The following is a 26,155-nucleotide window of genomic DNA, read 5'->3' on the forward strand; positions in this document are numbered from 1 at the left end:
CGGCATATGGAGAAGTCTGTACATGCACACAAACACGCATACACCCACACCTAAATACACTTAAATGTAGTACACCAATGAGCTTTCTTTTGTGAAGCATGGACAACACAACCACAGCACACTTTCAACACATATAAACTTGTCTCCAAGCCCCCGAAGCTTTAGACAACCAAAAAACGCAGAGCCAGCTGCCACAGTCCAGCTGCGAGAAAGAGACGGCAACACACTCGAGCCACCGGGATGCTAAAAGAGAAGCCCTGTTACTTATTCATGTCTCTACTGAGAGCGGGGAGCCTGCTGGTGTCAAAACACTCTCTTTGGGCGTCTTTTCTTGACAGCAGAGCCATGAGCATGTGCTCATCTATGTTGTATAACAAGAAGGTATTTTTAGGCAGGTGCTTTTAGCCAAGGCTAAACTCAGCATTGTTTTGAAGCAGACTGATCAGAAGAGGGATCTGAGCTTTTGTCATTCAGCTGTTTTCGGGCAGATGGTCGGCTCCAGGGTACTCGGTTCTAGCACAGATGAAATCACTGGAATACTACCTTGCGATTGGATGCCTCTGACAGCCAGTCAAGTTGCAGTTTACGCCTTTTGTCCAAATTTGTCTGACTGTAAAATGTTATTAATTGTCATTAATTAATTCCACAGTGACCTTTGACTAAAAAAATCTTCACCTACAGTCCCAATGAATTCTTGTGCTAATCTCAAAGAAATTCTATTAAAGTATTCAGATTATTAGTTTAGTGGGATTGGAATCGACATGCGGAAAACCTGAAATATCTCCAACCACAATGTCACCAACTATCAAAAGCAGCTGTACGCGTGACGCTTATTGACTGTGTTCTATGACACTTGGTTAAAAATGAGGCTCTGTCCTAATACTGAGGATGCAAGCACTCAAAAATAAAACTCCTCTTCTAATCTTTTGTCTTTTTGTAAGACATAGACACACTGGCACAGCTCATTTAAAAAGAAATGGAGATGCGCACATACAGCATCTCATGTCATGACCACCACAGTAAACATTAAGTCCACGTGGTCCTAGTCCCAGATGGTTTCAGTCACCTGCCAGCCATGATGAGTCATTTAGATACATATCCTGAGGGGCTGTGTTGGTTTGGGATAAAAATGCCATGGATGGCAGCCAGGGGAGCCGTTATGGACTGTAAAAAGCACGAAACATAACGAGCCTCGTGGGAACTCAGTTTACGTACACAGACCAACTTCCACTTTCTGCCTCTGAGGAACTCTGTCTACTGCTGCCAGCAGAACTGTGGAGAGAGTAATGTGCATTTTTGTATCCGTGCTCGTGCTTGAGGTGGTGTAAAAGACACGAGTGTAAGTGTGTGTCCTTGTGTGTGCAGTTTTCCAATTATTACTTATGACAGAAAGGAAATCCAAAGGAGAAGGACGAGGGGGGGATTTTAATGGCCACAAATTATTTACCTTGGTGATAAACAAACAAACAATAAATGCACAGTTATCTCTTGTGAACAAATAATTTGTTCCAAAGTAAACTTACACTATCAAACTATCAGCCAGTGACAGATTAAATCCCAGACTCTAATCTAAGAATTTCTCAAAGTCAAAACCCAATCTCCTCGAAATCTATGCAATGGAAAAAATGACTTACCTTCTCAGATTAAAGGAAGATATTTTCATTGCTAAGTGGGAGAAGTGGACATTATATGGCACCAAGGAAAATTAATGAACGAACAAAACATTTAAGGTCTATAACTCTGTATATCTATTGATGCTTGCCCGTATAAAAGTACGTATATAAGCTGGAGTATGTATGCTGCGGAGTAAAGGCAGGTATGCATACGGTAGTTGATTAGAATTGGCACCCGAACCTTTTGTTCGCTTTAGTGTTTTTGTTTTGACTGTGTGTTTGCATGGTTATTTCTCCTGTAATGCAATACATGTCTGTGTTTAAACTGTGACAAAACTATCAATAAAAATTACAGTGTCAATAAAAAAACAAAAAAACCCAATCTCCTCCATAATTGGGACGCTGTGTTAAATGAAAACAGAGCGTAATAGTTTGGAAATCATATTAAATTGAAAATATAATCTGATTAACACTTATTAACTATTAACAGTCATTCAATGCACTAATTATCACCTAAAATTATGACCAAGCCAAGTAATTTAAGCCAAGTATGTTCACCTGGAGAAAATACACTAGCTGCCAGTTACAGGGCAGGCAGAATTTCATGGATACAGTATGTTCACCTCCTAAGCATTTATAATCAAGATAGCTGGACACGAAACGTGTGAGATCAAATACTTTTCTTGCATTCGTCATTCCTAGAAAGCCAGCTTACACATCTGAGGTAAAAAGTTGTTTAAAGTCAGTGAACAAATTATTTAAACTTGGGCCTTATCCTCTACTCATTTCACTTCAAGCCAAGGGGTTTCATGGAAAAGCACGCTGTACCACAGAGGTAAAGCCAGGCTGAAATGTAGAACTGAGTGAGCAGTTGGTTTCGTCATGCGTCTGTGGGAAGTGACAGCCTAGCTACTGACAATAACACATGCATTTTGTGCATTTCTGTGTATATGCTTGCCTACATGTACTTGATTTCATAAAGGAAGGAAGGAAGGAAGTAAACAGAGTTTACTTTAGAGTTCAAATTCTTTTCCTTCTGGGAGTCTGTAGCCTGCGGGCATCAATATTTCCTCATCGCCCCTGAGGCCCAAAGTGCTACTGCAGACTTTAGTTCAAAAGAGCAGAGCATTTTTGGATTTAAGTCAAGGAAAGGTGAGAGAGACAGTTTAGGCAAAAATATTTAAATACAGAGATCAAATGCAGGGTGAAGCTGAGCCTTGGCAGTTTGCTTGGTTCATTTTTATTCTTATCCTAAGACATCTTTTTGCCTCAGTGTCAAATCTGACAGGTCAATCGGTTTGAGACTGATGGGGCAGGTTAATCTCCTATTCTGAACCTCTGGTCAGGACTAGTATGTTTTGCCGCTTGGCCAATCACAGATATGATCAAACTCACCTCGGGCTGACTGGCTTGACTGACTGGCTTGTAACAAACAAGCTTGTGAGGCTGAGCACATAACCAAGAAATGGAAAAACTGCCTGGGTTGCAAAACAACTGAATCATATACAGAAAACATACATATTACAAGCAAAATATCACCCGTGTATCTGCAAGTCATGTGTCACATTGTGTAAATCTGCCTAGTGTAACCATGCACATGTAGCATTAACAGAATCATAATCTTTAAAATCACAGGACTACTAAACGCTGCCACTCATTAAAATCTTGACAGAAGCTGAAGCTGTGACACTGGGAAATGTCACTGCATCAGTCAATTCCCAGCAGTCTCTCTGATGGCTTGTCATCACAATCTTAGCCTGACAGCTTTAAATCGATCGCCAACCCTCCTTCGCCCCTTTAAATCTCTGATGGTGTTACAGAAGACTTGTATAACCTTTGAAGGACATATTTCTTACTTCCTTCTTACCCTTTTGTTTTTATGCCAGGCACATCTAAAAACCAGGAATGTTTGGTGCAGAGCCGATATATGTTGACTCAATCATCTGTTTCAGCTGAAACCTCTTAATCCAGATCGTTTTAATGCGTTTACGTTTGAAAACGCATCGTTTTCTCTCCATTTTGGCGTCCCGTCCACACTGAGATGGCGTTTTTTTGCTCATGGAAAACGCAGCGTTTTCAAAACGCTCTTGAAAACGCATACATTTGAAAACGGTGCTTTTGCGTCGCAGTGTGGACAGCAAAAACGCAGACTTTCTAAAACGATGACGCATATTAGTCATGTGATGCAGTCATGTGACCAATTAAACTAAAATAGTGGAGGGCATTATACAGCAGTTGTTTTGTTTGACAGCCCTATTAAAGATTAATATCAGTCTGTACGTGCTCCAGACAGCTTTTCTTCAAATTCTTTACTTCTCACTCGTTTTAGCAACTTTGTACTTTTGTGTTACTCGCAGCAACAACTCCACCTCATTGTTAGTCCATTTAAAAAACTTGGTGCTTTTCCTCGACATTTTGCCGCGACGTTTCAAAGAGCCGGAAAGTAAATAAACGGCAGACAGAAATGAGGCAGGTCGAATCTTCTTGCATTTCACGCATGCGCAGGACTGGAACGTTAGCGTTTTCGGCCGTTTCAATGTGGACGCACAACTCTGTGAAAACGACTGAAAACGATAGTGTGGACGCAGAGCGTTTTCAGACTTAACGACGTTTTCAAATCTATCCGGGCTAGTGTGGACGTAGCCTTAGTCACTTGCCCATTCTCTGGACTTTGTATCCTATTAGGTTTGTATCCTAAAAAGCCTATATATATCTTTGTACTGATATCTAATATCTTTAATTGTTTTGGGTAATATACCCAGATATTCATGCTTTTTAGCTCCATAATGCTCATTGTGCTGAATGCTTTAACCGACAGATACAATCAGGTATAATATGATACGGCTGCAGTTGCTATGGTGCCAACCTTTCTGCCATTCTGACCACAGCACATTGCTTTTTTTCACACACACATGCATCACTGGCTGCAAAGCACAGTCCAGTGGGTTTGTCTTAGCAAACACCCACCTGGCTATGGTTGAAAATGCATGACAACGAAGCTATCAAATTCACAGCCAGATGCTCGGGAGAGGAAAACATCAGCTAAAAGCCAACAATCAAAAGTGGAACGTGAAAAGCTGTGTTCAAATTTGAATATTAACGACGTGCTTGCATGAATCTCAAAAAGCGTGAAACCGGAGCTACTCCCGGGTGTGGGCCACAAATGAATCAAACAGGCACCAGAAAAACAGGCAGCTATGACAGTCTCCATCCTCACCTGTCAATGTCACCCTGCATCTCTTTGCTTCCTCTTTGGGATACGTCTCGAGAAGAAGCTGCATCTGAGGCTCGGCCGGTGTTCCGTGCATACAGATGAAGGCTGCCGTCTGTAAGGTATCTGTGAGGGGAGAACAAATTACAGGTATGAACGTTTAACTTCAGTTTGCTTTAGAAAGTTATTCTTTTTTAACTTGTGGCTCTTACACTTTAAGGTCCTTGTTTAAGTGAAGAAGAAGCAAATTATGTCAACTAAACATAAAGGAAGATGCTACCTTGGCTGCCTGATGGCTAATCTGAATAATGAACATGAAGACTGTGTGTGAAGTCGGTATAGAGAAGCGAGTTTGTGTCTCTGTGTACCTGACAGTGAACGAGCGGTAAGATTTGAGGCAACTTCCAGATAGCTATCAGACACGGCTGGTAGAACACGGGGGCCATTAGCGCTGAGTTAATTAAGCTAATAATTCAGCTAATCACCTTTCCCTCCCAACATGTTGTTACATTTTCTGCTCTGTTCTTTAATCTTGCAGATACCTTGCTACATCACACCTCATCCTTACCATTCCCTCACAGTTTTCTCTTTACAGCATATCTTCTTTTGAGAGTGTGTGCTCACATGATTGTGTGGGTGAAATATGAAAAGCCTTTTCTCCTACGTGCTTAAGTCATTTATTGCTGTTGAGCGAATGAAGGTCAGAAGCCTGCTGCTGTAATGACTTGCAGAAGACACAAACTCATCCATTCTCACTCAGGTAATCTGTCAGTGTCGTGACTCAATGTTCACATAAATGTATTACTTGAAACATCCTGTGTGTGGTTTTACTATGAAAAAGTATACATAGCCTTGCTGTATGACAGTAAGCTATTTGTATTAATGTGCAGAGAAAGGCAGGTAAGGCCTTGGTGAGTGTATGAATACAAACTAAGCATGAATTTCTGCACTGAAATGGAAATCTGTCACATGTTAGCAAACAAATGACCTTTAAAGTTTTACTGAGTATAAATGATGTGGGGCTGATATTGTGCACTTAAGATATTTCTTCTTTATACAGCAAAGCATAGTTATGTATTTAATTTACATGGTGGTGCAACATGTTTAAAATCTACGAGCTCTGTGTTCAGGGCATAAAAAGGCTGAGAGCTACATTATTCAGGGGGGTGAATAAATGTAGGAGGCACAACTAAACAGAATGCTGTTTCACACCACAGCGTGGCACAGAGGGATCAGCTAAAACCAACTTATTTTGACTATAAACATCAAAAATTCATTCAGTTACTGAAATCACAAATAGCCTAACATAAATATCCAAACACTGTCCTGCACTGGTCGACATTTTTTGGGGGGAGGGTTACTCGTGTCGTGTCTTAAAGACTGAAAATGAGAAAAAAATAGCCTGGCTCTCTCCACAGGCTTACTACTTAAATGTACACAAACCTGGAGGGGTCTGAGTGCCCACTGTAGCGCCCTGTGGTGGTGCCTGCGCCTGTTGTGCTCGCCCTGGGCGCAGTGTAGCCACTGGTCATCGAGGGGGCGTCACCAGCCTGGAGACGTGGGGTTTGCGATTGGCCCAGACGCCAGGACATGGGGGAGGAGCGTGCAGCGAGAGCAGGTATACTCCGCCCATTCACCTCAGTGGTTACTGTCGTGTCGAAGGTTGTTTCTAATGTACTGTGGAGAAAGAGGGGTAGAGACATAGATATACATTAAAAATATATACATTAAAAATGTTTTTCCCATCAGAATGATGTTTTTGAAAAGAGTTTTGAAGATTGCTCGGTGTATAGAGGGTCTTGGGGAAAACGTCTGGGCAAAAATCACAAGTCTAAGACGTTGAAGTAATACCAAGTACACGCCTGTGCAAAGAGCAAATCAATCAGGTGAAAAGATCCGTCATATTTTCAGTAGACAGCCTTCTACAGTTGAGTGCCACTCCCTTCATCTTACATGCCATTTTTCTAACACCGTGCTTGTTTGTGTGTGTGCGTGCGTGCATGAGTGTGTGTGTGTGTACACATGCATTTAAAAGTGTGTGACCTTCATAAAGTGCTGTTTCTTCCAGCGTTTTAACTTGAAGGGGGAGGAGAGAAGAAAGGCTCCCAGGAGAACTTATGTCAGAGCATCACGGTACATCACACAAAGATGGAAATGGAGGGAAGGAGACAGCTCTGCTTCCGCTCAACTATCAAGTGGATTTGATAGAAAATAACATTTGGATTAGGTGCCCTAACACGGCTAAAGAAGGGAAATAAACCTCTTCAAAACACATCTGCTAATGTCACAACAATAAGCACCCGCCAGTGCATCTAGTCATTGGCAGGTTTGACTATTTTGAAGACAATCTGAATAATTTGGAACGCTTGCTGTAATATTCCCAACCCATCTCATGAAACCTGTATTAAATCTCATTGTTTTAATCACTAATGACAGAAAATGCCAAAAAAAATTGACAAAGAGTACTATAAGAGTACAAGAGAAAAAGACAAAAGAGGCACCATGATAATAAGTGAAATGGCAGAAAATAAGAGCCGCCAGCACATGTAATGATGCACAGGGACCAAAAAGCACTGACTCACTCCCATGACCATCCTCCACTAACTGAGGAACTGCTGCTTTTCCCCTCCAAGTCTTTACCAGGATCTGCATGTAAGAACTGTCACATTTGAAAGATCAGGATGATTTATTGCAGGGAATGAAAGCAAAATCCAGCCTGAAACTTTAATTATTTATGTGAAGTAACAGGATAATAGAAGTAATGAGTCAAAGTGACTGGACACCAAGCCTACAGCATATGTGCACTCTCAGTGAGAAAAGTGGCAACTCGCTTGAGCTCTCTCTACTGGGGAAAAGAGTGCACTGCAGTCAAATAATGAGAGAACGGACAGACCTGACATAAAACCAGGCATCTCTGACAATCTGTTACTTTAAGGATAAGCTGGTGATGTGCATTCCAATCACAAACATCCTTCTGTGGACAGAATACTAGCATGACATTGAAATGATGCACATAACAAAAGTGGTAGCAGGCGCTACAAATCATGTGTTTTCAGGACAGGATATAATGATTTTATGATCAGACACCAAACAAAAGCATTATTTGCATATTTATAATATAATAAAATTTTGCATAATTTCTTGCATATTGGCTTACTGACTGTAGCACATCACGCAAGTGAAATGCAGGATAGTAGTAGGAGTAGTAGGAGAGGCCTTTGCCTCTGCACACTGGTCTCATTAGGTGACAAAAGCAGTGACACTTTAAAACAGCGCCTCACACATAACAGTGTTAGAGATGTGAGAACAGTGTGTGTGTGTGTGTGTGTGCTTAGCGAGAGGACCGAACGCTGCACCCCTGAGATGCCAAGTGCCAACACAAGAAGGACAGCAATGCCACCCATATTCACTACACATCTTTATCAACACCTCCGGAGATCCACACACATGCTCACCAGTGACGTAGGTGATTCAATGTTATAGTGTCTAGCTAAAAGAGAAAGAATGCTTATCTTACAAGCCATCACACCCAAATATGGAAATCCAAAAATCAATTTGCCACAGTATAGAAATCAAAATCATTTAACCAGTCATACACAATGTGGCCCACTTAATCAGCTTATCTTTATCTCCAGGCAGCAGAGAGAGAAAATGAGAAAGGCAGATAAACTGAGAGCGACTCTGCATGTAGGTGTTCAAATAAATAGGCGTGAAAACCAAGAATATGCCTGAGCAGCAAGTACAGGAAAACTGCTAACATACACACACACACACACACACACACACACACACACACACACACACACACACACACACACACACACACACACACACACACACACACACACACACACACACACACACACACACACACACACACAGCTATAAAAAATGTTCAATATTAAGACCACATTTCCCACAAACCCTTTCCATTATCTATAGAACAGGACTACAGCCCCAAAAAAATTGATCTGAGACTATTTTTACGCTTGTCCAAGGGCTTGGCATGGAAATAATGCATGTTGACAGCAGGGCACTGCTTACTGCTGAGCAATGCTTAATATAAATATGCTGCACCTTGTTCTTGCAGCTGCTAATGAGCTCTGTGTTAATATCTAGTTCATGGGAGCTTGTCGTTAGCATCACTTCAGAGACACTGCACATGTCATGGTGTGTTTTTCAGATTCACAACTCTGCACTCTTGCTGTTCAAGTCACAATCATCCTTCTGAGGCAGACAGATGGTATCAAAATGTGATAATGTATACAAAATGTATAAAATGTCATATGCTTCATTGTGGATCTGATTGCAGATTATAAATCATAATATTGTATTGCTTGCTATTAACTGTTATTTTAGACAACTATATCAGTTACTGTCTTTTATGAAATTGAGGAATAATTTTACTTAAAGAACTTTCAACTTACTTCAACATTACCTTTCAAACTACTGAAGAAGTGAATTTTTAGTAGGGCACATAGAAACCTAGGGATATTTGGCATGAAAAAAAATCATCTGCAAATTTTTGTTTTTTCTATTTTTCTATTTTTTTGTCATTATTGAAAAATTGCAGTTATTGAAACTGTCTTCGGCCTTCACAATAATCAGGTTAACAACGATAGCAGCGCATTTGGTGGATTACACAGTTGCTACTCTCCAACTTTTGAGGGGAGAACATACATGTGTGACAACTAAGATTTTTGCATGTTTTGTTGAGTATTTTGTGAGTTTAGTACTTTTGCAGTAAGGCTGCAGACATTAAAAATGCTACTGACGCATACATTGTACACATATTATAACACATTTTAAAAAGTAAACTCATCCTCACTTCTTAATTCCTATATGTCAACTCAGAATCTCCTTCATTCCAAAGCAATGAATAATTTAAGACGTCCTATATTCGCTGTTTTCCAAATGTAAGCACAGAATAAACAAGCCGGTCTCAGGAAGCTATTATGTTCAAAATGTCGTCTGGCGGTTGCTAAATCCCTTTGGGACCAAACAGCAATCCCTCAGGTGCCAGCAGACTGGTTGACATAAAAAAGGGGCGATATCCCTCGACTGTTTGCTGTGCTAGGTTTGTCCTTGAAGATTATAGCTTTTCCTCACATGTGGAGTTTTTTGCATAGAAAAAAGTGGCGGTAAATGAAATGTGGGGCTGTATGTGAGGGCCCCGTCGCATCTGGATATCTAAACAATGGTGTGAATGCCACTCAAGCTGAGCGATGGCGAAAAGCAAGGTCAGTTCAATGAGAGAAGGAGACTGTTTCAGAGTCTGTGTAACTGTAGCTTAACCACATGGATCTCTGTCAAGCGGGTCAATCCTTTCTGTAACATTAGCCCTCACCATCTTCCAGACAAGGGTGTAGTTTCAGTCTGTTCTGACATAATATCAAAGCTATTTAAAGAAAAGATAAATGTATGTGTATGAGTGTGCAATCAACACTGAGCTTATTGGAGAAAAAAGCATTTGCAAACTTGCTTCTAAAGTTACAATCAGTTTCAAAAGATGCCGTTTATTAATAATGGGATCTAGATGTAGCATCACCCCCCCATTTCAATCAAAACTGCCATAAAATGTGCTTTTAACTTCAAATGTTAGAGTAACCATTTCATACATTTTAATTTGGAGTATTTTTCTTTCCCGCTGATAAGGGTACAAATACCAGAAAATCTTTTAAAATGGGAATGTAATGAGTCAAATAATTATCAAAATCATCAAGCTATAACTAGCTCCTAGGTCTTGTTAGATCTGATCCTGCTTAGATAATGAAAACACGATTCCTATCTTGAAAGTCACACTTAGCAAATTTGCTTGAGCACAGAGCATGAAAAATTCCTGTAAGATGCTTTACTGCAAAAGCGTCTCAAAGGGAAGACCTTTTGGTCCTTGTTCATTCATTTAGTGGTGCATAGGCAAATTATTTATTCCATCTTTGGCAAATATAGTCTCACTTGTTTTTCTAGGCACTCTTGAAAAAGTAAATTAAGTATGTTTCAGCAGCTAAAACTAACTTCTTAATCTTGCAGTCTGTTCGGCTGGGGTATAAACAGATGTAAGTGCTTCCTAAATAGGAAGCAAAGAGAAGGACAGAGTAATGAATATGACAGCCATGTCTGCTCGAGCGTAACAGTGATTAATTAACTGAGGTACTAAGCTTCTTGGTGATTAGCACCATTTCTTATCCAGGGGAGAGATTAGGGTGGCCTGGCTGGGCTTTTGTTGTGGACAGAATTGGTATTCAAACTCAAAGGCTCTCTTTACATTCAAACATTCACAAGCTGACTTCCCATTTTACACTCGGTCTAATGACTGAAAGCTGAGCGGTGATCCATACTGCTGCCACCAGTACCTACTGTTTTACACTGTTTCACTGCTTCAACTCACATACACATATACACCATACACAATGCTAATGTGGTGGTATGATGATGCATTTTTCAAATACTTCACGCTGACTGGCCTTGATGCATGAAAATGAGACTTGCCTCCTTTGACCAATCAGACACCTCACACCCCAAACCTTTGGGTCCCATTGGATTAAATGTGGTGGTAAGACAATGCCGCTGTATTGATTGTGCCTGGCTGAGACTCCTCTGAGGAATAAAGGAGTAGAAAACAAACACAAAAGCATGCACACACACACAGACTGCCATCTGTCATGGCTGTCGACAGCCCGGCCACCATCTTCCTCTGTAAATGGGGCAAAACACACAAAATAATAGACTGAGGGTGAAAGAGAGAGGCGAGGAGGGAACATTTCGCCCAGGGAGCTGATATAAGCCAATAGATCATTTTGTCTTTGCCTGTGCCGCAATCTTTTCACTAGATTCTCTACGGTGCCTACGGCTCCCAGGTAGGACAGCTTTTTAAGGTGTTGGTTGTCCATCAACTCCTGAATGCCATTACATGTGTGCCAGCTGGTGAGGAAGGTGGCGCCTGCTTTTAATTAAATCCAGGATATGTGGAGGAGAAGATGGCATGCTTACAGAGCGAGTATCATTAATAGTTGGGGACATATCTCTCTGATAAATTGTACAGAGTGAGTCAGTCCAATCAGATCTGTTTATTTGCTAAGGACGAGTGATGTACAAACTCACTTGGGTAATCTCAAGATTCAAGAGCTTTATTGTCAATACAGTAGTATACACAATATACAGTGTACCGAAATGCCCCCCATGGTGCATTTATAAATATATAAAGGATATATCTCCAAGAGATATAAAACTAGGAATTACATATAAATAACATGCTAAGTTTCGGTAGAATTAAGGGATAAAAAGGTACTAATTACTAACTATACAATTCTATACAATACTATAATTGTAACTATACAATATTAACTGTATGATAAACACAGACAGGACAGAGACAATACAAAGTGGAATGTGCAGTAGGTATTGAATAGAGATGGACCGATCCGATATTACGTATGGGTATCGGTCCGATACTGACGTAAATAAAGGGAAATAAAAAATGTAATCCGATCCATTGAATATCAAAAAAGCACCTCACAAAACTTGTGACACAGCGTAACCTGGCTCATAACTGTAGCACGTCGGAGCAGTGTGGTCACGTGATAGAGCGGCTGTGTGTATTTGTAGCCTTGCTAGCAATCCGGCATTTCATCTCTGAGAAAGTTTTCCCTGAGAGAAGTAAAGCAAGTGTGTAAGTTCATCTCTGAATGTTTGTAAAGCATTCCCACGTTAAACTTAACAACCGATATATGGAGCGACTGCCTCTCTCCCCCCTCCCTCTCCTGTTGCTACTTCAATCATGAAACTGATCAATGATCAGCTGATCGGCTTTTCTGTCGCGAGTCCGTCTCTCTTCTTTGTTTATCGCCCACTTTGCACCAGAAAGAGGAAACCAGCGGCTGAACAACAGCAGCACTATTAAGCTTGATAAGCTGTTGTTAGAATTTATTTAATATTACTTTCTACACCAGGATCTTTTTCTACGTAGCTGATGGCTGGTAACTGTGCAGGGGCAGATCTAGCAAAGTTTAGCCAGGGGGGCCGATAGGGCATGAACAGGGAAAAGGGGGCACAAAGACATACTTTTCTTTCTTATTCTCATTTAAAATGTCTAGTTTTTAATAAATAATTGTCTGAATCTTACACCCAAAGTTTTAATCTGATGTAAAATGAATAGAAGTCCATTACTGTATATAGTAACTATTAAGTCTAATATACCCTAGTAAGCTATAGTACTTTTTCCTTTGGGAAGGTACCATCTGTGCAGTCTGCAATTCTGTTGAAGAAAGATGTTGAATCTATTTAATTATTCTTCAAAATTAATTGATTTCTGTGCATTTTTTCCCCACACTGCATCAAATTAAAGTTGATTACCGGTACGTCGATGAAGCATCATGAGGTGGAGGGTGGGTGGTTCCCTATTTTTTGTTTTTTTTTGCTGGGAGTTTTAGAGCCCTATTAGTTAGGTTGCTTACTCTTTAAAATACCAGAATAGGGAGGATGGAGTAGGTTTAAGTTTATTAGATTGATCAGTATTGCTGAACTATGAAATATTTTGGGTGCAGTGTATTTTTTGCATACAGGTATAACAGAATAGCTTTAGTGTTTTGTTTTTTAACTTGAGTTTGAACTTATACAAAAAGCAGCAAGATATTAAATAAAACGTTTTATTGATTAAAAAACACACTATATCGGATTCATATCGGTATCGGCAGATATCCAAATTTATGATATCGGTATCGGACATAAAAAAGTGGTATCGTGCCATCTCTAGTATTTAATACCAGTTTCAAGTTATTGTCGGGATATCATTGACGAGACATGACAAAGACATGTGCAAAATGCAAAATGTGCAAATATAATATAATTTAGATGTGTTCAGAACTATGTGACTGAGTGTGGAAATAAGCATGCTGAGCCCAGGTCCAGTTTGTAGTGGATTTGTGGAAGTTTTTGTTGTTTTTGAGTCTTTTGATGAGTATTGTAAGGTGTTTGTAAAGGCGTATGTGTATATCAGTCCTTTTTTGGTAGTGAGTTGAGGGCTCTGACTGCTTGGGGGAAGAAGCTCTTGCAGTGTCTGGTTGTCACAGTTTTGATGCTGCGAAACCGTCTGCCAGATAGAAGGAGGGAGAACAGTGCATGTGAGGGGTGGAGAGTGTCCTTCACTATGCTGTTCGCACGTCGGATGATGCGTCTGTCATTGAGTTGGGAGGTGGATGTGAGAAGGCCTCCAATGATCCTCTCTTCTGTCCTCACTATCCGCTGCAGACACTTCTTTTCAGCGAGGGTGCAGTTCCCGTACCACACAGTGATGTAGCAGCAGAGGACGCTCTCAATGGTTCCCCAGTAAAATGATGTGAGGATAGGAGGAGGGAGACTGGCCTTCTTCAGTTTCCTAAGAAAGTGAAGATGTTGTTGGGCTTTCTTCATGATGGTGGTGGTGTTCAGGTTCCAGGCGAGATCGGCTGATATGTGCACACCCAGGAACTTCACACTGTTGACCATCTCAACAGCAGATCCGTTGATGTGCAGAGGGGTGTGGGCCACTGAGAGACAGGTTGTTATTCTGACACCAGTCTACCAGGTGTTGTACCTCCTCTCTGTGCTTTTACAACTTAAAAAAAAAAATGTTTTTATGTATTTATTTTTAGTGGCGATGATGATGTGATGATATATATGGCTCTGCGAAGGGAGCATGTTCTATATTTGGGTTGTGGAATATTGATACTACTGGGGCTAAAGCACTGGGTAGGCGTATCTGGTAAAACACATGACTGGTTCAAGTTGGTTCCGTTGGTTCACATGGTAAACCACAGGGTTCTGTTCTTGGCCCCCATTTTATTTTTAGTGTGTTTACTTCGTGGTTTTTATCTTGAAAGGTGCTATACAAAATAAATAATCTGAATAAAAAACAGAAACTGTTGTTGCATCTTCAGATTAGGGTCATCCATTAGGCGTTCAAAGTAAAGAGCTCTCCACGCCTACCTGTGGCTGATCTGTGTCCCTCGTAGACTGGACATGGTCTCTTCTAGGTTCTGCCGCAGGTCAGCGATGTTCTTTACTGTCCTCATACGTCTTGTCTCAGGGTCTTCTCCTGCACACATACATTTTTACATGATTTACTCAGATCCCTGGACATACTTTTAACAACAAGCACCTGTCACCCATCTACACAAAAGCTACAAACACACACAACATAAAACGCGATGAGGATGTCTGACATACAGTTTTTCATTGGATTTCACTGAAATGTCTCAGTAGGGGGAACAAAATGATGACCGATCACAATGACAGACTGCATTACGGTGAATGTCCCTAACCCACTTGCTGAGAATTTGGATCTCATACAATAAATCCGCCTGTCAGGCTGCACTAACATGCACTTCTTCTGCTTTAAAAAGTGTGTGTGTATCATTTTATGCGGTATTGACATTTTTCCTTCAGGCTGATGCTGAAATGTCATGCCATGACACCACGCAATCTGTCACTTAGTTTGGGACACAGTCATGCCCGCATGTAGAAGCAAACTCTGCCAGAGCTCCTGTGCTTCTCTGTCAGACATGTAGAGAAATGCCTCCATCTCTCTACCTCGCCCTAGAGCAGGAGACGGCTAAGAAAGCACCTCATATATTTTATGTTCTCTTTCAGTGCCTCGATTACAGATGAAGAATTTGTTTCATTAAGCTTACTGAAGTAGTGTTGCTAATTACCACTGGACAGGCAACATTTCAGAAGTGTGAGCAGCGACCACAGACCAAAGTATCTGCTTGTCAGCTCCAATTAAGCTTCTCTGTTAGCTTGTCAAGCTAGCCTATACCCACAGGCAGGTACCACACAATGGGTAATTAACAAGTGGCATGAGACACAGAATGGATGGCGGTCACAGTGCTTTCTAGTTTTAAGGTGATTTCACAGGGAAACTGTCTCCGTGGCACAATAAATGAGCCAGCAGATGTTGGCCAGTGTTGCGTAATGGTAAAAGGACTGCAACATTTTTCTCTGTGTTTCAGGCAATGCAGCTGTGATTACAGTGTGGGGCACATCAGGGCAGACGGAGGTTCTAGAGATTTGAAAAGGCCTCAGGAAACTCCTCTGGGCCAGCTCATTGCCACGGGCAGAAACCACGGTATCTGAGTTCTTTATCTTCTGGAATATACAGCAGGATTATATTGAATTTGAACAGAAATGCTAAGTTGTTTCCTAGATAACACATAACATTGTAGGATGGAGTTCTGTTTTTTGTAAAGATCCCGTCTTTTTGATTCTACACTGAACAACGTGATCAGGCATGAACTACTACAAAACTGGCAGTACGTCATTAATTTTGCACACTGAGACCAGTCTTCCTGTTTTGCAGGATGTTATGTTACAATACACAGTGGTAGAGTCACTTAGGCACATTTAAAGAAAAGTGCCTTGATGGACACATTTCATTTATCTTTGTGTTCAAGCTTTGTTTTTGAAAGAGAACAACTTATTTTATTCACTATTTCACTATTTATTTGATCATTATTTGCTGCAGTTGCCTTAGTTCTTGTGCCTGCTGAGGCTCTACTGAATTAAAAAAGTTAAATCTGTGACTCACAAGAGCACATGGTACAGGTCTGGCTAAACCTTATTTTTCAGTCACTAAAGTCTTCGGTCGTTTCAAATGCTTTTAGAATTCATTCACTTCTCATTAGTATATGGGGATATGGCTGGCCAGGGAGCCGCTGCCAGTCCCCTCTGAGGTCATCCCCAAACCGCAGCCTCAATTCATGTTGAAGCCATCTGCCATTACCTAAAATGAGGACGTGGTCTGAGCTAAATTCCAGAAAAGTCCACACTGCAATATCTGTTTGTTTTTCAAAGCTCAAGACTTGACCTCAATTACAACATGGATCTTTTAGAAAGGCTAAAGCTCCTTTAAGAAGGGAGATCTTGGATCACATTATCTTAATGGGAAGGGGAGCTCTTCACTGCAAACTCAAAACATTACAACCGCATGATTTTGTCTTTCTTTGTAATCTAGTGATGGGATTTCCGGCTCTTTTTAGAGAACCGGCTCTTTCGGCTCTGAACCGGCTCTTCAGGTTGCTTTGTTGCTTTAATTAGTTTATTATTAACGATAATATAAAATTATGCACAAAAAGAATTACTAAAAAAGTGTTTTTATTTATATATGTTTATATATAAATATATACAGTGGCACCTAGAGACAAAGCATATACAAACTCCAAAACACATTTCTAGCATTAACTGAACTTCCAAACCAGAGCTACTAGATCACTTAAATTACACAATTGAAAGCATGTGTGTATTGTTTGTGTATTTATACACAAGCACTCATATATATTCAAATAATTAAAAAAAAATGTTTATTTACCTGTTACTACCACACACCAAATCCGGTTGTTGGTACTTGCTGGCTTGTGTAGCCACTAGGTAACAAAAGCTCAACACTGCCCCCTAGCATCCTGGAGCACTTCTGTTGTGTTTTGTACGTGTTTTGGAGTTTGTACGTGCTTTGTCTCTAGGGGCCACCGTAAATATACTTTTATTTATTCACTCCACATAAAATGTAATAAGTAAATCATATAATACAAAAACCAACTATTCACATTTCAACTTTCAGCTTTTCAATTTTCAGCTTTTTCCTTTTAAACTAATTTAAAGTGAAACAACACAAAACACTGCAAACCACAACACAATTAAATATAAATTAAAATATGAAAACAAAAAGAAGATGCATATTCTCTGTCATATGGACCTGCATGAATAAACTTTCTGAATCCTTTATCATCCGCAAATGAAAATAGTTGTGGATGATTACTATACCTTTCTAATGTGACCTTGTTGTCCCTGGCTCTGTCTTTCCCTCCCGCTCTGTTCCTGTGCTACTGAGAGTGTAACTACCGCCCCTCCCCCCTCTTCCCAGCGCAAAGCACAAGGCTCGCATGCGGAGTGAAGCGGGAAGAAAGTGCGAGAGAGAGGGTGAGAGAAAGAAAAAAAAAACCCCCACAGCTCGTGATAAGGAGCCGGCTCGAGTCGTTCACTTCAAAGAGTCGGCTCTAAGAGCTGTTTCGTTCGCGACCGACACATCACTATTGTAATCCGTCTTTTTCTCATGTCATCCCTGATGTGCAAAACTTCTCTCACCAGCTCTCCTTCAAGAAAGATCCAATTACAATCCCATTATAAAGTGACGTGAGGCAATCTAGTCCCAGAATCTCCATTATGAACGGACACTTAATGAAACATTGAGAAGCAGTTAAAGGTGCGAGTGTGTGTGAATCTATTTGTGTGTGTGTGTGTGTGTGTGTGTGTGTGTGTGTAAATGAGAGCCATAGCAGCAGTGCATGAGAAGAGGTCTCACACGAACAATGCTGCAATGACATGACTGCATCCACAGTGAAACCAAAACATTACAGCGTTACACCTTCTGCTGTAAATAACTGATTTTAAAGACTAGCAGACTTGTATGGTTAAATCTTTTGCACCTGATGACGTAATGTAGCAATATGCTTATACAATATTTTTTAGCTCCTACTTTCACTTCCAACCCTACAGAGAGGTGAGAAGCCACCAAGCGCTCATTTGGATTCAAGCTTACATTCAGATCTTGGCCTGGAAAGCACAGGAAGCAGCCAAACGGAGACCAGGCCAGTGTGTGTGTGTGAGAGAGAGAGGGGTTGAGGGAATAGAATCAGGAAAGGTATATACACACATTCTTAGACACACACACACACAAAAATGCTGGATGTTAAACAAATGCTCCTTGAAACAGAGTTGACACAACAAAATGCAAATGGCTACTGTTTAAAACTGACGCATTTATTCACACACTCGAGCATAAACACACACACACACACACACACACACACTGTACAGTACCAGTCAGTGCTTACATGTAGTTCCTTTCCCTACTTTTTCATGCTAACTGGTACAAATAGCCGTTACTAGTGCTAAATGCTATCAATGTACTCTCACAGTTATCTAACTGTACAAATGCATACAAAATAACACTCACGTAAACATTACTGTGCACTAGTTTGCCCTCACTGCTGCAGTTTGTTGCAAATCAGTTTGAATAAAGCTCGGCTTCTCTCAAACTCTCTCATTCTCTCTCTCACTCACACACACACACACACACAGATATATACACTACAAGGCACACTTAAAATCCTTTAATTTTCTCAGAAATCGTCAGTGCGTGTTTGTATGAATTGTGGTTGTGCTTACTGACCTCGAACCGATTTTAAGTGGTAAACGGCGCTCAAAGATCTGTCAAAAATGTTTCAGTACGACTTTGGTAAGCTACGAAGCCCACCGCTTGATGGATTGTCGGAGCATTATGGCTACCGTAGTCAGAAGCCTAGCGGACTTGGAGTAATCTGGGTCCAAAACTTTGTTGCTTAAGGTCCCAAAGTCAAACGAACACTGGAGCACACTGAGAGTTAAAAACTGTCTAAATTCTTTCATCTTTAATAAAATGATCAGCGTTGCTGCTTTACCAGGTGTAACAATTACGTTTAACATCCAGGCATCCATGAAAACAGAATTTATTAAATTTAACAGAGTTAGAAGTTAGCAGGAAGTTAGCTCGCTAGTTTCGCTATTTACCTAAACATGATATAGCATGTTCTGACTGAGAGATTTCTGAAAAAAATAAAACGTACAGCTCTGTTATCACTTCCAACATAAATGAAGACAGAAAACTAAACAGCAGTGACGTTTGTAGGGTTACTGAAGTTGGACTAGCTGGTATATAATGCTGTGCTATGTGATCGCTAGTGACACAGCTATGTTAGCATAACACAGTGAAAACACAGCTGTTTCTATGCGTTTGGGCCTTTCGTCCACACGTAAATGGCGTTTCGAATCACTGAAAACTGAGATTTTTAAAACTCCTTTTTTGCGTTTACGTGTGGACGAGGAATACAGAGTTCGTCACGCAACGTCAAAGGTATGTGCCTTTTTTCACATCACGCAGTGCGCTACGTTATTGTTTACATGAGATGAATTGCAGAATGGCAGATAGAGACAAAATCCTGTTACTGTTAATCTGACTATCTGCAGGTTTTACACGCTTATTTATACACATGCAGTTGCTGTCCCTCCATTTAGAAAGGCAGAGGCGTCACGGTGTAATTATTTCACATGTAGTTGTTTTTTTCCTGTGTAATAACAAACAAATTTCCCACGTGTGGGACTAATAAAGGTTATCTTATCTTATAATATTCAACATTGCTATCAATGCATTTTTCAAAAAATGGCTCTCTGTGCAAAATGGGTTCAAAAACATAAACAACATCGGGATACCGTTTGTCTGTGATTTGAACTGGGGGGAACAAATCGTGGCAGGATCAGCCTGATGTTATTTGTATCCAGCTGTAACTTTACTGCACAAAGAGCTAACATCTCCAAAATGTCGGGAGTAGTTAGTCATTACAACAAGTGTTTGTGAACGAAAAATCAAGAATGTGGGATACATTCATACATCCCACACTTTCGAAGCTCTGGCATAACATAAAGCACAACAGCATAACACAGTGAAGCTGGAGGATGAACGCTAACTAAGTTAACGTGAGGGTTCCCGATGGTTTTTGACAAATGCAGTCGCAAGGCAGGATGCTGTAAACGGACCAAACTTCAATAAGGAGAACAACTGAGATAATCCATCCACAATACGAGGTTAGTCACTAATATACTGCAACAACATGGGAATAGAGCAGCTGTGAGAGAATTCAACATTAATGAATCAATGTTACAGAAGTGGAGGAAGCAAGAAGAATGAGTTGAGTAAAGTTTGACTTATCTAACTGTTTTGTTTGACTTAATGCGCCTTATAATCCATTGTGACTTATGTATGAAAACAGATCCGTTCATCGACAGTGCACCTTATAATCCGAAAAATACGGTATATCTAAGTGGACACAAATGTGTTTCCTGGCAGCCACTTAAGCACATTGAGAGCCTGTTAATTACATCAATGACAGCTGTCTGTGCAACAGTGTTTAATGTAATGCATGGTTTTATCTGACACACACACTTTTTAAGCACTTTCAAGGTCCATTTTCAAGCTTTTCCAGCACATTACAAAAAAACAGAATGCATATTTCACTTCGCATCACCTCAGTAAGACCAAAATAATAAGTCTACACATCAGATATTGATGCTTCTTTCCTATGTGACACAAAAATAGGAGACAGATGTTTGTTTTTTTAAAGTTCATTCATTCAAAACTAACTGTAAGATGTTTAACTACATTGCTTTCTGTATTATTGTTAAAGTTTTAAATGATCACCTTTAACGTGTTTATTCTAATAAAATCATGTCCAGTATGACAGGCATGGAGAACAGCACTGACTGGAAGAGGCTTTGAACAGATGACATACTCAGTTCAATTCAGCATATAAGACTTTATCTGCCTTAAAAAAAAAGTCAGCCTTGAAGTATGAAATACTCATATACAAAAACACATCAAAATTTGTCTTAGTGGCTGATAGTGCCCGGCAGGTCTCAATGTGAGCTTGAAGCCATTATGATTTTTAAGTTGTTTAATGTAAACATTGAAACAGACTGACACGCAGAGGTGCAAGGCAGCCCAGGCGGAGAAATTTTGCTTTTAGACTTTGTGAGAATCTGATAAGAAAACTATTCAATCAAATAGTTATTTGTGGTGAAAGAAATATGGTTACAGTTTCTAGCACTTTTAAGCCCCAAATCCAAAATCCAAGCACTTTTCAAACCTTGAAAAGGCAATATTAAAAGCCAAACATTTTCAAGGATTTCAAGCACCTCTACAAACCCTGTGTGTGAAGTTGATGATTGTTAAAATAAAAAATAAACATTTTAACAGTTACTTGTTTGCTCCTAAATCTACGACATGAGTATATACAGAAAAGTTTGACATGGTATGCAAAAGAAAAAATAAAGAAATACACAAACAAAAAGTTTCACAATTGTCAGTTTCATAATTTCAAATTCAAAACTAACATTTTCTTTGATTGACTCATATTACATTGATTAGGGTCAGATTTAGTGTGAACAATAATACACAAACACTTTGATTCTTTGTGAATTCATAACTTTGTTTCGATCCTGTGAGGAAGAACTCATAAATAGGAGCTCTGACCTGTTACACTTTATGGCGTAACTGACGTTAACCTGACAGCAAGTTTTGCTAGAATTTTGCGACAGACACCAAAACAAGTTCAGTTTTGTTTCTCACCAATTCACCAAGCAAACGCAGACACATTTCACCATGTCACTACAAATTGGAAATAAATTGGATATTAATTAAATAAACCTGCTTTAAACATCAACTAATTGTTGTTTGTAATTCTTTATCAATATATAAATTATAGTGCTACCCTTCAGCCTCTATGGATCTCCCTGTGCAGTAGACATACCAGTGTTATAAATGTGAAAATCCTTTGATTTTCAAAAAAGTTGACCTCTGACCTTGAAGTCAAGGTCACCGAGATTTAAACTTAACACAGATTTTCAGATGCAACCATGGTATTGATTTGAAAATTCTATGCCTTGTTCTTGAGTTATTGCTTTCATAAAATTGGGTGTCCACAGCTCCCAAACTCCAAAGTTTGGTATGTATATTCATTAAGATTACAACACACAAATAATAAAAATGCCAACACTATTGCCCTTTTTGACAACACTATTTTGATGTTATCTAATGCAGTGCAAAAAGCAAAAAGCAAAATAAATACATTGATAACTGGCAGTGAAACAGTCTTAGTTAACACACAGGGGGACACTGAGACTTCAGAAGATTTTTACTGCGTTTGTCTAATTCAGCCACATATTTGTTTCAAATACCCCTGAATGAAGTGTGCAATAATGGGCTATCGATCATACTGGCTGTGTGATTCACAGGCTGTGAGGGCGGTGCAAGTAATAGAAGCCGTGGAGGAGGTGTTGATTTCGCTTTAGCTCTATCTCAAGGTATTTCTGTTTATTGCTGCATCATGCTTCAACATGCTCAAAGGATATCAGCCAAATCTACCCATGCTAACTGTGCTTTGTTTCACATTTCACTTTGATTTATCACAATAATTGTCAAAAATCCTTCTTAATGACTCCTGTGTTTCTCTCACGTTAAAGCCAGGTTTGTGCACGGGTGATCGTTCCACATGGGAGGATGGCAGATGGTGCGTACACTGGAAAATCTGACATATATTAACAGAGCTGGTGCCAAGGTATAGCACAGTACCAGGTTAGACTCCATCAGCTGAGATTTACATTAAACCACTTAAAGCTGCATGCTCAACAAAGTGCCTCATTTGCAGACTGTGACAGAGTGAATGCAGGTGAAAAATAGGATGTGTAATATCTAGGAAATAAACTACTGCTGCTGTGCAGACCTTTTAGGTGAGAATGCAACATATCTGTGAGTGTAAAGGTATCGACTACAGGAAGCAAAGTGTTCTTCTAGAGCATGTTCTTGCAAAACAATGCCGTAACCCTTTAAGACCTACCATAGAACCAAGTCCGCCAGAGCTTGTCTTTACATTTTTACATGCTGTAGTGCCATTTATGGGAGCATTTCAAGTTGCTATACATCAATACAACCGTTATAGCCCAAATTTTAATAATATGTATGCATTAAGTCAATAATAACTACAAAAAGTGCATAAAGTGCAACAAACAATAACAAAATTGAAATTCGTTTTTGTTTTTTTTACATATATTTCTAGTTAGAGAAATGCAAGAGGCTTATCCCTCAAAACTGTAAATACAAAAAGGTTGCACAAAACAGTTTCCAACAACACTCTTCATAGCTTTATTATTGAGATAACTCATTTTTATATACTGCAGGAAAAACGAAAATAAATACTATAATGCAAATTTGCAAAAAAAACAGCATATGCATCAAAATAAACTATTTCTGAGTGTTATGAACAGCTGATCGGATCAGCAAAGCGTGTTTCTGGAATATTATGTTTTTGTTGCCGCAAGTGCTTTTTATGCAGTTTTTGCAAAGCTATATGTGGAAGGAAACTGTGACCGAGGACAAGCTGATGGCATAAGATGTAAGTACAACTCCTCCGGCTTCATATGCAAAAAAAATGATTGCGCTAGCTTACGTGGTTACGGTTCTACAGGGATTTAAAAATAGTTACGTAAAACGAAGCGTGCCCGCTCCGACCGGTTTTAAAGGGTTAAAATGCCATCTATTCAGAGAAGGACAGCTTGACTCATCATGAAGGTTATGAAAATAACCATCCTATCAGAGCTACTTTGCTTCTCAGTTTGTTTCTTTAAAAAGCAAGATTTTAAATGAATAGAAATAGTTTTTTAAAGCTGCTGATTGACGTGTGTGATCACGTGTGTAATATGTAATTAAAAAACAACAGTCCTTTCTAGGCTTTATATGAGAATGAATGCTCACTTACGTGGGCGAGGCTGTGCGTGCAGCACCTGCTCCAGGTCACCCAGCATGGTAAGGATCACCTCCTTATCAAGCTGAGCTGTTCCTTCACGAGGACCTCCCTCAGAAACTTCCTCCTCCGCCCAAAATCCGCCATCTTTCTCCCTGCCTCCCTGTTTCCCGCCTCCCTTGTCTGCTGCTGCCACCTCCTCATCGGACCGCCCCCTGCTGACCTCTTCATCTGCTCCTGCCACCTCTCTGGACCTCCGCTGCGCCTCAATCCTCGGGTGGCCACTGTACGATGCCCGCTGTGGCCGCCCTCCTGCTGCTGTGCATCGCCAAGGGACTGGAATGAGAGAATGCTCTGACTGAGAGAGCACTTTAGTGAGGGAGAGCGACAGAGATCGAGCTCTGGTGCCCCTTACACCTCCGCCTCTTGTTACCACATCCTTCCTGGGGCTTCCCTGCAGACTGCCTCCTGCCCGTTGTGTGGAAGATGAGTACAATGAAGAGTTTTGAGGTTGGGAAAGGCGAGACGGCGGCAGCTCGCCGAGCTCAAAGGTGTAAACCTGCTGCTCGCCATCACTGAGCAGGGTCAGGTTAGTAAGCGAGCGCTGCTTGATCCGCAGGTTGAGGTTGTCAGGGAGAGGCTGCGGAGGCCGTCGAGCTGGGCTGCCGCCCTGATAAACCGAGAACTCCGCTCCTCTCTTCATCCTCTCCCCTTTTCAACTAACCTCTTTACCGCTGGCAGCTCAGTGACTGAAACTATACATGCAAGTGGATCTACCTGTGCATGGCACTCTGTTTCACATCTTGACTGCACTAAAACTGAGAAAGCAGATGGAAGCAAGGAGCGCAAAGAAAACAGAGGAAGCATAAGAGATGGAGCCCCAGGTCCTGCGTCTCCCGACTGATGTCCAGGCTTCAGTGGGCTGGAGGGAAAGCGAGCAGAGGGAGTGGAGTGGAGAGAAAACCACCTTCTCAGGCATGTAGGTAAAATCCAGATCCATCATTAAGCCAGCCCATAGTCACGGTCAGACGCCGAGCCAGACACAAACATTCATTTCTTCCACTCCTTCCCTGTCCGCATGCTGTCTCTCTGTCTTCTTGGCTCCTTTCTCCTGCTTCACCACAGTCAGGGGCGTGGATGAACGCCTCGCTACATCTCTCGCTCCTCACACGTTCTCTCTTCCTCTTGCGCTCTCTTTATCTTTTCCCCCTATTAAATGGCAGTGTCTTTTCATTCACTCTTATCTATCTCCCCCTACCTTCTGTCTCTCCTTTAATTACCACCTGACAGCCACGCTCCTCCTGCCTCCTCTGTGACGGTTCCTCTCTCCTCACAGCGGAGAGTGAACGGTGGTGAAGCCGGCAAATGGGCTCACATAGCTCTCGGAGCGCCTGCATCTCTCTCTCTCTCACTCACTCCCTCTCCTTTCTCACATTCTCTCCCCCCTCTGTGTTTATCACCCTCTCTTTCACCTAATCTCTCTCTTTCTGTTCTGCTCTTACTAGCTCTTCCTGTATGCCTCCCTCCCCCCTCGTTCTCAGTGTCTCTCCATCTCTCTCCCTCACAGCGTGACAATGAGTTGCTTGGACAGTGCACCTGTAAGCTCGCAGCCCCCGCTGCACCACTCTGACCACCCAAACTTAATTAAATGCTATCTTGAGGAGCTAAAGCAGCAAGCCCGCAGCTTATCGCGAATCAACAATGAGACCACCGAGCCAACATATTCCCATCAATCACTGGGAGCATTATTAGCACTGTCTCTATTAGTCACAGCTGTCTACCACAGCCTTCTCTAATTGTGACTACTAACTGCTGGAGGACCCTGGAAGCAGTTGCCTCAGAAAACATAATCAAGGTGATCCTAATCATCATGCCCTATGAGGTACTTCATCGCAAACTGATGTTTTATCATGAATAAAAGATGAACGGATGAAGACAAATAAACTGTGACACTTTTAAGCTCGAGCTTA

General features: G+C 40.8%; 1 protein-coding gene across 5 annotated transcripts in view; it reads right to left on the reverse strand.

The window, feature by feature from the left end:
* Positions 1 to 26,155, reverse strand: part of nav3 (neuron navigator 3) — a 330,018-nt gene that overhangs the window by 55,203 nt on the left and 248,660 nt on the right. For 4 of the 5 annotated variants that reach the window (XM_087830961.1, XM_087830960.1, XM_087830959.1 and 1 more), the window contains 3 exons: positions 14,788 to 14,896; positions 6,268 to 6,501; positions 4,831 to 4,950 (listed from right to left, as the gene is read on the reverse strand). In XM_087830961.1, coding sequence (XP_087687087.1) covers positions 4,831 to 4,950; positions 6,268 to 6,501; positions 14,788 to 14,896 — 463 coding nt within the window. Of the gene's footprint in view, positions 1 to 4,830; positions 4,951 to 6,267; positions 6,502 to 14,787; positions 14,897 to 24,200; positions 25,610 to 26,155 lie in introns of those variants that run through there. The other variant, XM_087830963.1, reaches the window with a different exon arrangement.

The sequence above is a fragment of the Neolamprologus brichardi genome, chromosome 17, assembly GCF_056152115.1.
Source record: "Neolamprologus brichardi isolate AB-2024 chromosome 17, ASM5615211v1, whole genome shotgun sequence".
Lineage (NCBI taxonomy): Eukaryota > Metazoa > Chordata > Actinopteri > Cichliformes > Cichlidae > Neolamprologus > Neolamprologus brichardi.